Here is a 15,856-nt window from a genome sequence, read left to right on the forward strand (position 1 = left end):
CTACTATATTCCATGTGTTATATAGTGCATTATATATACTATGCTATAGTATAGTATAGTACTCACTATTATACTTAGGTATCCATTTTTATATTCAACAGGTTTGTTTTTTTTCCAGGTGTGATTGGTTTAAGAGAATCAAATTTTTTTATATTGTGGTAAAATACATATAACATAAAATTTACCATTTTAATCTTTTAAAAAGATGTTTTTTTAATTGAGAGAGAGCCTGAGTGAGTGGGGGAGGGGCAGAAAGGGAAGGAGAGAGAGAATCCAAAGCAGGCCCTGTGCTATCAGCACAGAGGCTGCTGTGGGGCTCAATCCCATAAACTATGAGATCATGACCTGAGCTGAAATTAAGAGTCTCTCAACCAACTGAGCCGCCCAGGTGCCCCCATTTTTTTTATTTTTTTATTTAAAAAAAATTTTTTTTTTCAACGTTTATTTATTTTTGGGACAGAGAGAGACAGAGCATGAACGGGGGAGGGGCAGAGAGAGAGGGAGACACAGAATCGGAAACAGGCTCCAGGCTCTGAGCCATCAGCCCAGAGCCCGACGCGGGGCTCGAACTCACGGACCGTGAGATCGTGACCTGGCTGAAGTCGGACGCTTAACCGACTGCGCCACCCAGGCGCCCCGAGGTGCCCCCATTTTAACCATTTTTAAGTGTACAGTTTAGTAGTGTTAAGTGCATTCACATTGTTATGCAAACAATGCCTAGACCTCTTTTCATCTTGTAAAACTGAAACTCTGTACCCAGCCCCACATTCTCACCTTCCCATTAGCTCTTGGCAACCACCATTTTACTTTCTGGCTCTATGAATTTGACTACTCAAGGTACTTTGTAAGTGGCATTTGTCTTTATGTGCTGGCATATTTCACTACAGATGTCAGGGTTCATCCATGCGGTAGCATGTATTTCCTTTTAATATGATATAATGTATACTATATTATATTTAATATATAAACAATATATGTAAATAATTATTAAATATTATATACAATATGATATTTATTTTCTTTTTAAGGCTGTATAATATTGCATTGTTTGTATATATCACATTTTGTTTATTTGTTCATCGATGGTCATTTGGGTTGCTTCCATCTTTTGGCTTTGTGAATAATTGTGCTATTAATATTTGTGTACAAATCTCTCTTTGAGTTTCTGTTTTCAATTTTTTCTGAGTATATATCCATAAGTGGAATTGTTGGCTCATACGTTAATTCTGTTTTTAATTTTTTTGAAGAGGCACCATACTAGTTTTCATAGGGGAATTATTTATTTATTTATTTATATTTTAGAGAGCACGAGTGGGGGAGAGGGATGGAGGGAAAGAGAGAATCCCAAGCAGGCTCCACGCTCAGTGCAGATGGAGTCTGATGTGGGGCTTGATCCCATGACCCCGGAATCATCTGACCTGAGCCAAAATCAAGTTGGATGCTTAACCGATTGAGCCACCTAGGTGCCCCAGGAGAATTAGTTTCTTTATCCTACTCATATCATATAGCTGGAAAGGATAGTGGCTTGAAACTTCTAGTCATTCACTTCTTGCCACTACTTCTTTATGAATGCTTGCTTCTCTTCTTTGACTTCTCTAACGAGGATGGAGCAGTGATTACTCAGAGCTCTCTGATCATACCTTTATGATTATGCTATATGATCAAGGAGGACAAAGTATTCTTTCGGTGATCCAGGAAGATTACCTTCCAGTTACTGGTATAGTTGCAATGGCCAAGGATGTAGTACTAGAATTGGCTCAACTGGCTGTGTGCCTGTTCCTATGCTTAGTGGGGAGTGAGGTCAATTACCAGGTAAGGGGGGAGGTTTAGAGTAAGAAGTGTGTGAAGCATACAAAGATAATAGCTGCTGTAAGTCTCTGTTGCTCTAGTGTGCTTGGGTCCACATTTCAGCTGTCTCCTAGACCTTTCACTTAGATGTCTCACAAGTGCTTCAAACTCTTATTCCTTTTCCCATCTATGTCCCCTCAAAAGCTATATTTCAACCCCACTTGGCTTTCAGGTCATTAATGGCACAGAACTTTTCATTCCTCAGAATCTTTGTACAGGGGGCCTTTTGGCTGAAACATTCTTTTCTGACTTACTTCTCATTCATCTACTAGCATCTACTAAAAATGACATCTCAGTTTTTAGACTGGGTATTGGCAGTTTATTTTATTTTTATTTTAGAGAGAGTGTGAGTGGGGGAGAGGGTCAGAGGAAGAGAGAGAGAGAGAGAGAGAGAGAGAGAGAGAGAGAGAGGGAGAATCTTAAGCAGGCTCCATGCCGACTGTGGATCATGAGTCTGGGATCATGACCTGAGCCAAAATCGAGTTGGACACTCAACCGACTAAGCCACCCACCAGGTGTACCTAGCTGGGTATTGGCAGTGTGTTGCTGCTATTAGTACAATGTGGAATACAGAAGAAGCTGGTTTGGGAGAAAGATCTAATTTCACTTTACACCTAGATTTTTTAGGTGAGTCAAAAACCCAGCCCCTGCCTCCTCCACCAATTGCAAACATTTTTCTAAGGAGGGAGAGTGTACAGAGTGCAGTATGAAGTTCACTTATAAGACTGGACAAGGTTTTGGAAGATGGGTGAATGAAAGGAGAACATTGTAGTTGTCTAAAACCACAAAAGAATGCTACATATCTCTAAAGGAGAGACTGTAAAATCCATATTTATGGGTGGAATAAAAAAGAAACCAGAAAAGAAGATAAAGAGCAGCTATGCGTAGAATAACCAGTGATGGTATAATAGAGGATATAAAGGAAAGTCAAAGAATAAGGATGCATACAATTTTTATAAAATTAGGAGTTTCATTCAAGAGTAATGAAGTCTTCTGTACCACCATCCAGAGAAAGAAAAGTAGTGCAAGTGACTAAGCAGAATCTAAAATAAGAGAAAGGAGATTTTGTTCATATAATGACCTCAGGGTTTTATATGTGGCATTTGAGCCCTTCTAAAAATAATAATCTGTGATCAAGATGGTAGCTGTATTAGAAAGATACCTGGATTGCGTAACAAGAATCTGGAGATTTCTTGGGGCACCTGGGTGGATAAATTGGTGAAGTGTCTGACTCTTGATTTTGGCTTAGGTCATGATCTCATGGTCATGAGATTGAGCCCCAAGTTGGGTTCTGTGCTAGGTGTGAGACTTAAGATTCTCTCAAAATCTCTCTCTCTCTCTCCCCCTCCTCCTTCCCCCGCCCTCTGCCCTTCTCCTGTGCTCACATGTAATATCTCTCAAAAAAAAAAAAAAAATCCTGAGGGATTTCTTCAGTTTTGAGTAAATTATACCTACTTTGTCAAAATGAAATTGGCTCCTGCTCTTTGTATAAAACAGGATTGTTGTGTGTCAGATTACATGATCTAGGTATCAGAGCACATTGAAAACTATGAAAGACCATATTGATGTTAGATATAAAGAGAATTATGCCCTTGGAAAATAAGTTTGTAATTCTGAATTTTCCTAGACATAGAACCATGTGCTGTTAACTTTGTGCCAGTGAATTTGTGTCAAAAGAAAGTAAAAAAAATGACTGATTATAAGCTTTGTCAAACATTTTGATCTTTATAGTTGAGCAATGGGGCATAACTAATATAGTGGATGGAGGTGAAGAAGTATGTCATTATTTGTATTTTTTAAAAAAGCACCTGTTGTATGGAGTTTATGGGCAATGGTGGATGCAGGAAGCCATTTTATGCTTTTGGAGTTGATGTTGGTGTAAGAAGAGAGCTGTTTAGGAAGACACAGGTGATAGATTGGTGGTAGATTTATTGCAAGAGAGAAGGAAGAAGGTGATTCCTGACTTTGCCAACTGGCTAGATAATCATGCTATTCACCAAAATTGTGAACCTTGGAGGAAGATCAGGTTTGCGACAAAATCATTATCTTTCTTTTTTTTTTTAATGTTTGTTTTTGAGAGAGAGAGAGTGCGTGTGTGAGAGGAGGAGAGGGAGACACAGAATCCAAAGCAGGCTCCAGGCTCTGAGCTATCAGCCCACAGCCTGATGCAGGGCTCAAACCCATGAACCACAAGACAGTGACCTGAGCCGAAGTGAGAGTCTTAACCAACTGAGCCACCGAGGTGCCCGGGAAATCATCTTTGAGTAGAATTTGATTTTCTACTGAGACGTCCAAAAACCTATGTTGAGGAAGTCACTTGCATACACTAATGGAATTAGTGGATGGAATGAGACCACTTGAGAGGGTATATTGTGAGAAGAAAAGGGTGTTTAGGAATTAGCTTTGGACAACTTCAATATTTAAAGAATAGGTGGAAAGGGTTGAGCCAGTGGAGGAAATGGTGAAGGAATGATTACAGCAATAGGAGGAAAACTAGGAGAAGGTTGTACATGGAAAACCAAAGGAAAATATTTTAAGGAGAAACTGATGAGCATTGATTATAGCTGCTAAATAGTCTGAAAAGATGGGCTTAAAAAACACATATTGCGGGGCGCCTGGGTGACGCAGTCGGTTAAGCGTCCGACTTCAGCCAGGTCACGATCTCGCGGTCCGTGAGTTCGAGCCCTGCGTCGGGCTCTGGGCTGATGGCTCAGAGCCTGGAGCCTGTTTCCGATTCTGTGTCTCCCTCTCTCTCTGCCCCTCCCCCGTTCATGCTCTGTCTCTCTCTGTCCCAAAAATAAATAAACGTTGAAAAAAAAAATTAAAAAAAAAAAAAAACACATATTGCATTCAACAACTTGGAGATTATTGCTGAGATTGTATTGATTATCAGTGAGAACAGAAAACATTTTGAAATGGATTTGGGGTGAAAGAAATGCAGAATAGATGACAGTGGCAAATAATCAAGGAATTTAGCTTCTAGAAGGAGAGGAGAGTAATGAAGTCAAATAAAGGAAGAGGGATATTATTGTTTCAATTTATGATTTTTTAAAACCTTATTTATTGTGCAAATATATCATGGTAAATAATACAAAAGTATGGCTCAGTGAACAGATTTTTACAAAACCACCTGTGTAACAATCACCTAGGGTAAGAAATAGAATATCGCTACCTAATTGCCTAGTGATTTTGAATTTCACATAAATAAAATTATTTACTATATAGTTTTTTTTATATCTGGCTTCTTTTGCTTATTATGTTTGTACGTTCATCCATGTTATGATGTATGGCAGTGGTTCAGTACTATTCCATTGTTGCAATATACCCACTGTGCTTTTCCACTTTTGTTTTGATGGACATTCGGATTGATTCCAGCTGTTGGCTCTTTACAAACACTGTTGCTGTGGAGGTGCCTGGCTGGCTCGGTCGGTAGAGTGTGTGACTCTTGATCTAGGGGTTGTGAGTTCAAGCCCCACACTGGGTGTAGAGATTACTAAGAAAAAAATAAATAGGCTTGAAAAAAATTTTTAAAGTTAATGCTGCTATGGATATTCCTGTGCTTGTCTCTTGGCTTCAAATGAGTGTATATCTGGAGTAGAACTACTTGGTCAAAGGGCATGGTATCTTCAATTTGAGAATATATTGTCAAACTGTTTTCCAAAGCGATTGTACTGTTTTACATTCACTAGCAGTAAATAAACAATTACTTTATTCCACATCCTGCCCCTTGGTTTTGTCATTGTGGTTTAAAAAAATTTTTTTTTAATGTTTGTTTTTTTTTTTTTGAGAGAGAGGGCAGGGGAGGGGCAGAGAGAGAGGGAGATGCAGAATCTGAAGCAGGCTCCAGGCTCTGCGCTGTCAGGACAGAGCCCGATGTGGGGCCCAAACTCATGAACCATGAGATCTGTAAGATCATGACCTGAGCTGAAGTTTGGGTGCTTAATCGACTGAGCCACCCAGGGGCCCTTTGTCATTGTGGTTTTAATCAACACTTCCTTAATTACAGATGCGATTGAGCTACTTTTCATATTTATTGATGATGGATTTATTTGAATATCCTTTTTTTGAAGTGTTTTTTCACATCTCCAGCCTGTTTTTCTAATGATTTTTTCATATTGATTTTTAATTGTTATGTGTATGAGATATGTCCTTGTGGGGTTATATTTGTTACAAGTCTCTTTTCCCCTGCTGTGGCTTGCCTTTTCACTTTTCTGGTAAGGGTGGCTCATGATTAATTGAAATTCTTCATTTTAATGTAATAGATAATGTAGTAGGATTGTGTAATATTTCTTTTTTTTAAAGATTAAAAACTTTTTTTTTTATTTTTGAGAGAGAGAGAAAGTGAGCATGTGTGGGCATGTGTGTGAGAGCAGAAGAGAAGAGAGAGAGGGGGACAGAGTATCCGAACTGGGCTTTGTGCTGACAGTAGAGAGCCTGATGTGAGGGTTGAACTCATGAACTGTGAGCTTATGACCTGAGGCAAAGTTAGATGCTTAACTGACTGAGCCACCTAGGTGCCCCTAGGTGATATTTTGTGTGATATTTCTATAGCGGTGCTGGATTGCCATAGAATGTACTAAGATAATGGATAGTTGGATTCATCTAGGATTGAGATTTTGTGAGTTGGGCACCATGCAGAGATTCCACAAAAAATGATTTGAGACTGTAGATTATTGACAGAAGTTACTGAGATAATTGATCCAAGAGTGTAAGATGGAAAGAGAGTCAATATAAGATGATCTATAGAATAGAGAGAAGTTAGGGGTGTCAGTGGACCTGAGGGCCTAATGAAGTCAGAGAATGGATCATAATGGAAGTGGTTGAGCAAACTTGCTGGAAGATAAGGTTGTGATTTAAGAATGGAATGCTTGAATTAGTGTTTTGTGAGGTGCAATAGTTTTGTTCAGGAAGGATATCTTTTGTCATATTGATTTTATAACAGATGTTTAATATTCATTGATGTGAATTGGAAGTTGATTACACAAGTACATATAATTCTCTTGTAGTGGACTCTATGCCTGGTGTTCAGGTATATCAGGATTCACTTACTATCCATGAAGGAATATAACTTGTCTTCCACTGTTAAATTTACAAATATTAGAAATTCTAGCAGTTTACACTTCATATTTATATTTAATTAATTTTAGTAAAATTTTTTATTTTCATGTATCACTTACAGATAGATGGTTTTGTTCCTGGTATTAATATTCCCAAGTTCTCTAATGAGACTTTGGTTTTTAAAACCTTACTTGTGCAGATAATTATAAGTACTGTTAAAAAAAAAAATACTAGTTTTCTAATTTCAGCTTCCGATCCCTGTTCACTTTCTTTTAAATGATGTCTTCCAAATACTTTTTATTGAAAAAATGTTTGTTTATTTATTTTTCTTTTTTTAAAATTTAAACCCAAGCTAGTTAACTTGGATTATATAGTGTAATAATGTTTTCAGGAATAGAATTTAGTGATACATCATTGAAAAACAATTTAAACAACTGTTACACTAATAATATTAAAGAAGAGTAGTTGTTTACTTTTTAATTTGCTTCTTTGTGACTTAATTCTAATGCAGATACATCAAGAAATCTGGAATTTCATGAAATACACAGCACTGGGAATGAGCCGCCTCTGCTGATTATGATCGGCTACAGTGATGGAATGCAAGTCTGGAGCATCCCGGTAAGTATGAAGAAGGTTGGATCCCTAAAATATAATACTTTCCACCATGCTAGCTGATGTGAAATCTGGTGATAACTTTCTGTAAGGTCTCATTAACTCTATTAAGTAGTTATTATTATTATTATTATTTCCCTTCTATTTTCCAGAATGGTAAAAAAGCTTGCAGAAGGCTTTTTCTTTTCTTTTTTCTTTTTAAATTAATTAGTTAATTAATCAAAATTTTTTTTGGAGAGAGTGAGAGGGTGCAGATGAGCAAGGGAGGGGATAGACAGGGAGAGAGAATTCCACGAGGGGCAGAGAGAGAGAGAAGTGGGGCTCACCCGAAGTGGGACTCGAGCTCACCTGATGTGGGACTCGAACTCATGAACCCTGAGATCATGACCTGGGCTGAAGTCAGATGCTTAACTGACTGAGCCATCCAGGCACCCCTCTTTTCTTTTTTAAATTAGCAGTCATTAAAAATCAATGTTTTGAATCAGTTAAAACATTTATGTGGTACAAAATTCAAGTTACAAAGGGTTAAAAAACCTCCTTTCTACCCTTGTCCCCCATTTCCCCTCGAGGCAACTAGGATTTCTAGTTTCTTATGTATCCTTATGGCTGTATTTTATGCAAATGATAACATAAATAAATCTGTTTCTGCCACCCTGCCCTCTCTAAAAGATGGTAGCATATTATGCAACTTAGTCTATACCTTGCTGTGTTTTACTTTTTTTTTTAATTAAAAAAATTTTTTTTAATGTTTATTTATTTCTGAGAGAGAGAGAGACAGAGTGTGAGCAGGGTAGGGGCAGAGAGAAAGGGAGACACAGAAGCCAAAGCAGGCTCCAGGCTCTGAACTGTCAGCACAGAGCCGGACGTGGGGCTTGAACCCACGAACTGTGAGATCGTGACCTGAGCCAAAGTCGGACGCTTAACCGACTGAGCCACTCAGGCGCCCCTGTGTTTTACTCTTAATGTCAATATTAAGAGAGCTTCTTCTTTGAAGGTTATAGCTGTGTATAATTCCATTGTTTGGATTTTCTTTAATTTATGTCATTTATTTCCTATATTGAAAAAACTTGAATGTCTTTTTTTTTCCCTGCTCTTAGCCATAATGATATAATATGTGAATTTGAACAAAGGTTATTTTATGTCTGTGTATCCGTATGAGATAAATCTAAATTTTGATAAATGTTTAAAATTGCCTAATATTGGTCCCAGTTTGCCTGTTAAATCTTACATGTTCCTCTTTGGGATGACGAAAAATAAAATGTCCTAAAAGAGGAAGAGGCTAGGTAGGATCATAGCTGAGTGAACTGTAGTAAAGATTGCATAATTTGGCTTGTACTTACATTCTGGCATGGCCTAAATATCGTATCTCTCCAGTAGATGATAGGGGGAAGGGGAACTTCTGTTGTGTGGTTGTTTTGCAGTTGGAGGCTCAGGGTCAATACAGAGACTTTTAACTTATACCTTTAATAAATTCATTCACCAAATTGTTGTATGTGTGTGTTTCTGCTAAAATTTTTGCCCCCTCTTTTTGGTTCCATTGGGTAATACCAATTCTTAAAAGATTTATAGGAAAACAAAGTTTATTATGTCAAATTTAAAGGAATTTGAGATGTTCTTGAGTACAGAATTTGGCTTCAGTGGCATAAGGATTATTAAGTAATGATCACATTGGACTTCATAATTCTTTAACATTTTTAGTAAAAAATTATTCTTTGATAAATCATGAACTTCAGTCTTTCATCTAATCATATATTTAATTATGTATGGTATTATTATTTAGGGTTTGGGGTTTTATATTTCTTGTTTTTAAAGATTGGCTTTTTTTTTTTTCAGAGGTAGAAGAATCCTGCTGATATGTCATATAATGAGTGTCTTCTTTCTTTTGCCTTTTTTGGATGTGTAGTTGATGTTTTTTCATGGGTCTACAATGTTGTTTGTGATTTAAGTATCATGCCAAAGACAAAGGACTTAAAATTAGGCAGTGTTTTTTGTTTTTTTTCCCCCTACCAAGAGAAATATTTCTAGGTTGTGATCAGAGGAAAAGATTTTGTAAGTGTAACTTTTTCTTATTAATAGATACAACATTTTAAACCCTTATGCTGTCTGTTGACAGACTTGAAGGCAGAGGGGAAGCTAGAGCTTTAACAAGAAGGTTGAGTCTGTGTGATTAGGGGTGTTGACTGGATTGAGCACATTCCTTTGGTGGTACTCAGGCTACCCAGTTGTTTCGGTTATAATTAGAGGTATCACTTTTAATAGTTTTAAAGTTAACTTGTGTTTAGCTGTGAGTAACTTTAAAAGTTTTCTGACTAATTTAAATTACTTCTTTAAAATAGTTCTTATGCCCAGATTGTATTTTGAGATACTTGAATAATCTTTTCTTCATGGAATATTCATTAGCTGGTTGTTTACTCTTGTAGTATTATAGCTCTGTGAGAACTATTTCATGAATTAGGAGGCATTTTGGGAAAATAGGCTCCTTCTGTTGCATTGATTGTGCTCTTACTATGTCCAAAGCATTTTATATACACATGATCTCATCCGTTGTATACTGTGAGGTAGAAGTTGTCGTATTTATAGGTGTTAACATCACACTACGTGTAAGAGGCGGGATTAGAATTCAAACCCAGTTCTATCTGACTTCGTCTTCAAAGCGTATGATCTCAGAGCTGTACTTCATTACTCTCCAAATATGATAGCAAAAGATATGCCATGCAAGTACACCAGTGTTCATTGTGAAAAGTTATGATATGGTTTCAAATATTCATCTTTTATAGAGTATCATGACTGTTACTCATTACTAACTAACCCCTTCCAAAACTTGTTTATCACTAGTCAGTTATTCAGTAATCACTTAAGTGTTTCCATGTGCTAGACAGTGGGGAGCTTTATGTTGGTCAACCCAGGAATAATCCCAGCTCTTAGGGGTCTTTGCAGACCATAAATCATATTTGCTTTTGAGTAAGTGTGAGTGGGCAGAAAGTCAATCCCTGTCCAAACCATAGCTCAGTTTTTGCTTCAAGTTTGTGAGCAGGGTTCCCTCGTGTTGATTTTATATAACCTGTGAGTCTCAGATGAAGAAAATAAACATATCCTGGGTAAACATTTAAAAAATTGTTTACAAATTGCACACATTTGAACAAGGCTTAAATAGTGCCTTGACAGACAGTTAAGTGGAGTTAGCTCAGAAGCAGAACTGCCCAGAAGTAGTTTCTCGACTGCCTAGTCCCCACCACTTTGTTTACAGGGTGGCTGTAGGAAAACACTGGCTTTCCCAAGCTGTCAGGCCCTTCTTTTTTCAACACATCTGATGTAAGAAAGAATGATTATTTGTTGATGTTTTGGATAAACAGGCCCTTTTCCCATTCATGCCTAACAATCTCTTTGCCTCTTTTTGGTAACATAAATACAGGTTCTTGTGCTTAAAATTCTTAATTAAAAAAAAAAATAAATAAAGGTTGTACATGGACTAAAAGCCAAATAGTTTTATGAGATTTGTTTTAAAAAAAGCAGCTCTATACTTTTCCTTTCATGACTCCTTTAATTCTATTAGCTCTTATCTCAGTATATATTTCAGTTATTTTAATACATCATACTTACATTCGTTATTTTTCTTTTCTTATACATAGAGTGATTTCGTGCTGTGAACTATGAGGACTTAAAAGGTGTTCATTTATTCAGCACAGGCCTGGGATAAAATAATGTATTTTGAACAAAACAGACATGGTGTTTGCTCTAATGGAGCTAGTAGGGGAGGTGAATTTAAATAAAAATCAATTAATATACAACTTAAATTGAAATTCAAGGAAAAGAATAAGAGATTATAGTAAGAAAGTGGCCTAGAAGTTAGGATTTAGCCAGGGAAAGCTTGAAATAGCAAACAGTAAAGTCTGTGGCTCTGAGGTGGAAATGTTCTTTCCTGTATGGTTGGACATTGATTTAGATTTTTTAAGTTTTTGTCTTCTTAAAGAATATTGAGACAAATATCTTTATGATCATGTAATTTGGAGAGATCAATGAAAGTAGATACACCAAGGCTCTTGATAGATTTTCCAGATTGCATTCTTGTAAAGCCATTTGTACTTACCCCATTCATTTATTAATTCACTTACTCAGCAAAGATTTATTGATTTTTGTTTATAAGCCAGACCCTGTTCAAGGTGCTGGGAAAACAGCAATGAACAAAACAAAATCATTCTTCGTGTGGTAGGGAGGAAGATGATAATAAACAAACATCTAGCATACTAGATGATGGTAAGTGTTAGGATGGGGTGGTTGATGTTGCTGTGGGTTGCTGTATTATACAGGGTGGCCTGGGGAAGTCTCTCTCAAAGATCTTTTGAGCAAAAGTGTGGAAGAGTGATCCTTATGGGTATGTGAAGGAGGAACATTCAAAGCCAGTACTCTGTGGTAGGACTTTGTTTCCTGTGTTCAAGAACAGCAAGGAGGCATTTTAGCTGGAGGTGGGTGGGCAAGGTGAAGAATGCTTGGAGATGATGCCTGAGAAGTGGTCGTGGGCTAGAGCTTTGTCAACTACAGACTTCACAAATTTCAAATGTAGAGCAAAGTTGTGACAATTTTATGGTGAAAGCGTGTATATCTACACCTAGATTTGAACCATTAAAATTTTACTATACTTCCTTTATTTCATATCCATCTTTTCAATGCATTTCAAAATAAATTGTAAACTTCAGTATACTTTACCCTATTTTTTCGTGCTATCATTAATTAGAGTTCAATATTTGATTAATTTTTGTTGGATAAACTCTACAACCATTAAATACACAATTCTTAATATGTCAAGTTATTGAGCTTTGATAAATGCATACACCTAGGTAACCCAGATCTCTGTCAAGATACAGAACATGTTTATCACTGAAGAAATTTCCTTCATGTCTATTCCTAGTTAATTTTTTTCCATCCCATTCAGAAGCAACCACTGTTCTCATTTTTTCCCTCACTATAGATTAGTGTTGCCTGTTTTATAACTTCCTGTGCTATTATACTATATGCACTTTTTCTTTTTTTGTGTGGAAGGCTTCCTTCACTCAGCATGTTTATGAGATTCACCCATGATGTTTATTCCTTTTTATTGCCAAATAACACTCCTAACTTATGAATATACCATAGTTTATCCCTTCTTTTAGTGATGGATAGCTGGGCTATTTGTAGCTTTTGCCTTTTCTGACTAAAGCTACTGTGAAGATCTTCTGTAAGTCTTTTTGTTAAGTGTGTGTTCATTTCTCTTAGGTAAATGCCTACAAGTGGAATTGCAGCTTCATAGGGTAGGAATGTGGTCAGTTTTATAACAGACTCCAAACCTTTTTGTACCATCTTATATTTCCCCCAGCCGTGTAGGAGTTGTTCCATTAACCTCATCAACATTTGGTGTTGTCCATCTTTTTAATTTTAGCCATTCTTATGGGTGGCACCTTGTGGACTAATAATGTTGGACTACTTTTTCATATATTGTTGACCATTTGAGTATCTTTTAGGAATATCTTTTAGGATTTTTTTTGCCCACTAAAAAAATGAGTTGTGGAAGTCATTTGAGGATTTTGAACAGATGTAGACAGCGATGCCTCTTACAAAATAGTAAAGGTATGATAAAGAGCAAATATGGGTGGAAAGATAGTGAGTTCAGTTTTCAGTTAGTGGAGGATGAACTGGTAGTGCAGGTCCACGAACTGGTAATAGTGAAGTATTTGTTACTGTATGCAACAAAATAAGTACAGAAAATGAGAGTAAGCTTTTAGACATCCATAACAGTTTGCTAGTTTCACATCATCTAAATATGTTTGTCATTTACAGAAGTATCTGTTTGTGCCAGAATGGAAATTAAATAATTGGGCATTTATAACATGGTTTGACAAATACTATCAACAGGGCATCCAGGTGGAGGAGTTGTTTATGATAGTGTCTATGTTTTAGACATTGTGTAGTCATGTTATTTTATTTAACACAGACAACTCTCACTTCTATGATTGTTAACATCCATTTTAGTGGTTATATGCACTCTGGACATGGGATGAGATATAGAAGTTTCAGGGAAGAAATCTGAACTGCAGGATGAGAACTTGGATTTATTAAATCTTTCAGCCAGTGTGAACTCATTAAAAATCCTTGAGTAACAGAGATACATTGCAAAATCCATACTTAATAAAGATTTATTTTGCAGTGACAGTGGGATGAATAGAGAATAGGGAGAAAAGAAGAGGTTATAAGGCTACTTAGGAATCAGTTTCAACATTGTCCAATGTGAGGTTGAGAACCTTGAACAAAGTTTGTTTTTGTGGTATCTGATAAGATATTAAGAGGAGAAGAAAGAGTCAAAGATGTTCCCAAGGTATTGACCTGGGGCTGGTGCTACCTGGTATGTAAGATGGCTAGTTTTAGAAGAAGTAGAATTTATTATTAGACTTATACTTACATTATGTTAAAAATTTGTATGAGGCAAAAATTGTATTGCATAGTGTAAGTAATAGAGTTCTCACTTAAAATTTTCAGTGGATAAGAAACCCAAGATATACCATTATAAAAGTCCTGATAGTTTTCCCTACTTTTTATGTTGTCTCTTTTTTTATTTATTTAAAGATTTAATTTAATTTTAATTTTAATTATTTTATTTTTATTTTTTATTAAATTAAAAAAAGTCTTTATTTTTGAGACAGAGAGAGAGAGAGAGAGACAGACAGACAGACAGACACACAGCATGAGCAGGAGAGGGGCAGAGGCAGAGGGAGGCACAAAATTTGAAGCAGGCTCCAGGCTCTGAGCTGTCAGCACAGAGCCTGATGTGGGGCTTGAACTCACAAACCTTGAGATCATGACCCAAGCCAAAGTTGGACACTTAAACAACTAAGCCACCCAGGATCCCCTTAGTTTAGTTTTTAATTTAATTTAATTTAATTAATTTAATTTAATTTATTTTTTAAATTTACATCCAAGTTAGCATATACTGCAACAATGATTTCAGGAGTAGATTCCTTAATGCCCCTTATCCATTTAGCCCATCCCTCCTCCCACAACCCCTCCAGTAACCCTCTGTTTGTTCTCCATATTTAAGAGTCTCCTATGTTTTGTCCCCCTCCTTATTTTTATATTATTTTTGCTTCCCTTCCCTTGTGTTCATCTGTACTGTGTCTTAAAGTCCTCATATGAGTGAAATCGTATGATACTTGTCTTTCTCTGACTAATTTCGCTTAGCATAATACCCTCTAGTTCCATCCATTTAGTTGCAAATGGCAAGATTTCATTCTTTTTGATTGCCGAGTAATACTCCATTGTATACATGTACCACATTTTCTTTATCCATTCATCCATCGTTGGACATTTGGGCTCTTTCCATACTTTGGCTATTGTTGATGGTGCTGCTGTAAACATTGGGATGCATGTGTCTCTTCAAAACAGCCTACCTGTATCCCTTGGATAAAGACCTAGTTGTGCGATTGCTGAGTTGTAGGGAAGTTCTATTTTTAATTTTTTTTTTTTTTCTATTTTTAATTTTTAAAGGAACCTCCATACTGTTTTCGAGAGTGGCTGCACCAGTTTGCATTCCCACCAACAATGCAAAAGAGATCCTCTTTCTCTGCATCCTCATCACCATCTCACAACTAGTATGGAGGTTCCTCCAAAAATTAAAAATAAAACTACCCTACAACCCAGCAATTGCACTACCAGGTATTTTTCCAAGGGATACAAGTATGCTGTTTCGAAGCGACACATGCACCCACATCCTTGCCAACATCTGTTGTTGCCTGAGTTGTTAATGTTAGCCATTCTGACAGGTGTGAGGTGGTATCTCATGGTGGTTTTGATTTGTATTTCCCTGATGATGAGTGATGTGGAGCATTTTTTCATGTGTCGGTTGGCCATCTGGATGTCTTCTTTGGAGAAGTGTCTATTCATGTCTTTTACCCATTTCTTCACTGGATTGTTTGTTTTTTGGGTGTTGAGTTTGATAAGTTCTTTATAGATTTTGGATACTAACCTTTTTCTGATATGTCATTTGCAAATATCTTCTCCCATTCTGTCAGTTGCCTTTTAGTTTTTAGTTTCAGTTTTAGTTTTGCTGATTGTTTCCTTCACTGTGCAGAAGCTTTTTATTTTGATGAGGTCCCAGTGGTTCATTTTTGCTTTTGTTTCCCTTGCCTCTGGAGACGTGTTGAGTAAGAAGTTGCTGTGGCCAAGATCAAAGAGGTTTTGCCTGATTTCTTCTTGAGGATTTTGATGGCTTTTTGTCTTACGTTGAGGTCTTTCATCCATTTTGAGTTTCTTTTTGTGTATGGTGTAAGAAAGTGGTCCAGGTTCATTTTTCTGCACATCGCTGTCCAGTATT

The 15,856-nt window shown here is 36.8% G+C and overlaps 1 protein-coding gene across 6 annotated transcripts in view; it reads left to right on the forward strand.

Moving 5' to 3' along the window:
• BCAS3 (BCAS3 microtubule associated cell migration factor) overlaps positions 1-15,856 on the forward strand; it is a 616,861-nt gene that overhangs the window by 20,321 nt on the left and 580,684 nt on the right. For all 6 annotated transcript variants that reach the window (XM_047080915.1, XM_047080917.1, XM_047080916.1 and 3 more), the window contains one exon: positions 7,418-7,524. In XM_047080915.1, the coding sequence (XP_046936871.1) occupies positions 7,418-7,524 (107 nt within the window). The remainder of the gene's footprint in view (positions 1-7,417; positions 7,525-15,856) is intronic.

The sequence above is a fragment of the Lynx rufus genome, unplaced genomic scaffold, assembly GCF_022079265.1.
Source record: "Lynx rufus isolate CCGP_SWC_20201006 ecotype Redwood Valley unplaced genomic scaffold, mLynRuf1.p SCAF_18, whole genome shotgun sequence".
Lineage (NCBI taxonomy): Eukaryota > Metazoa > Chordata > Mammalia > Carnivora > Felidae > Lynx > Lynx rufus.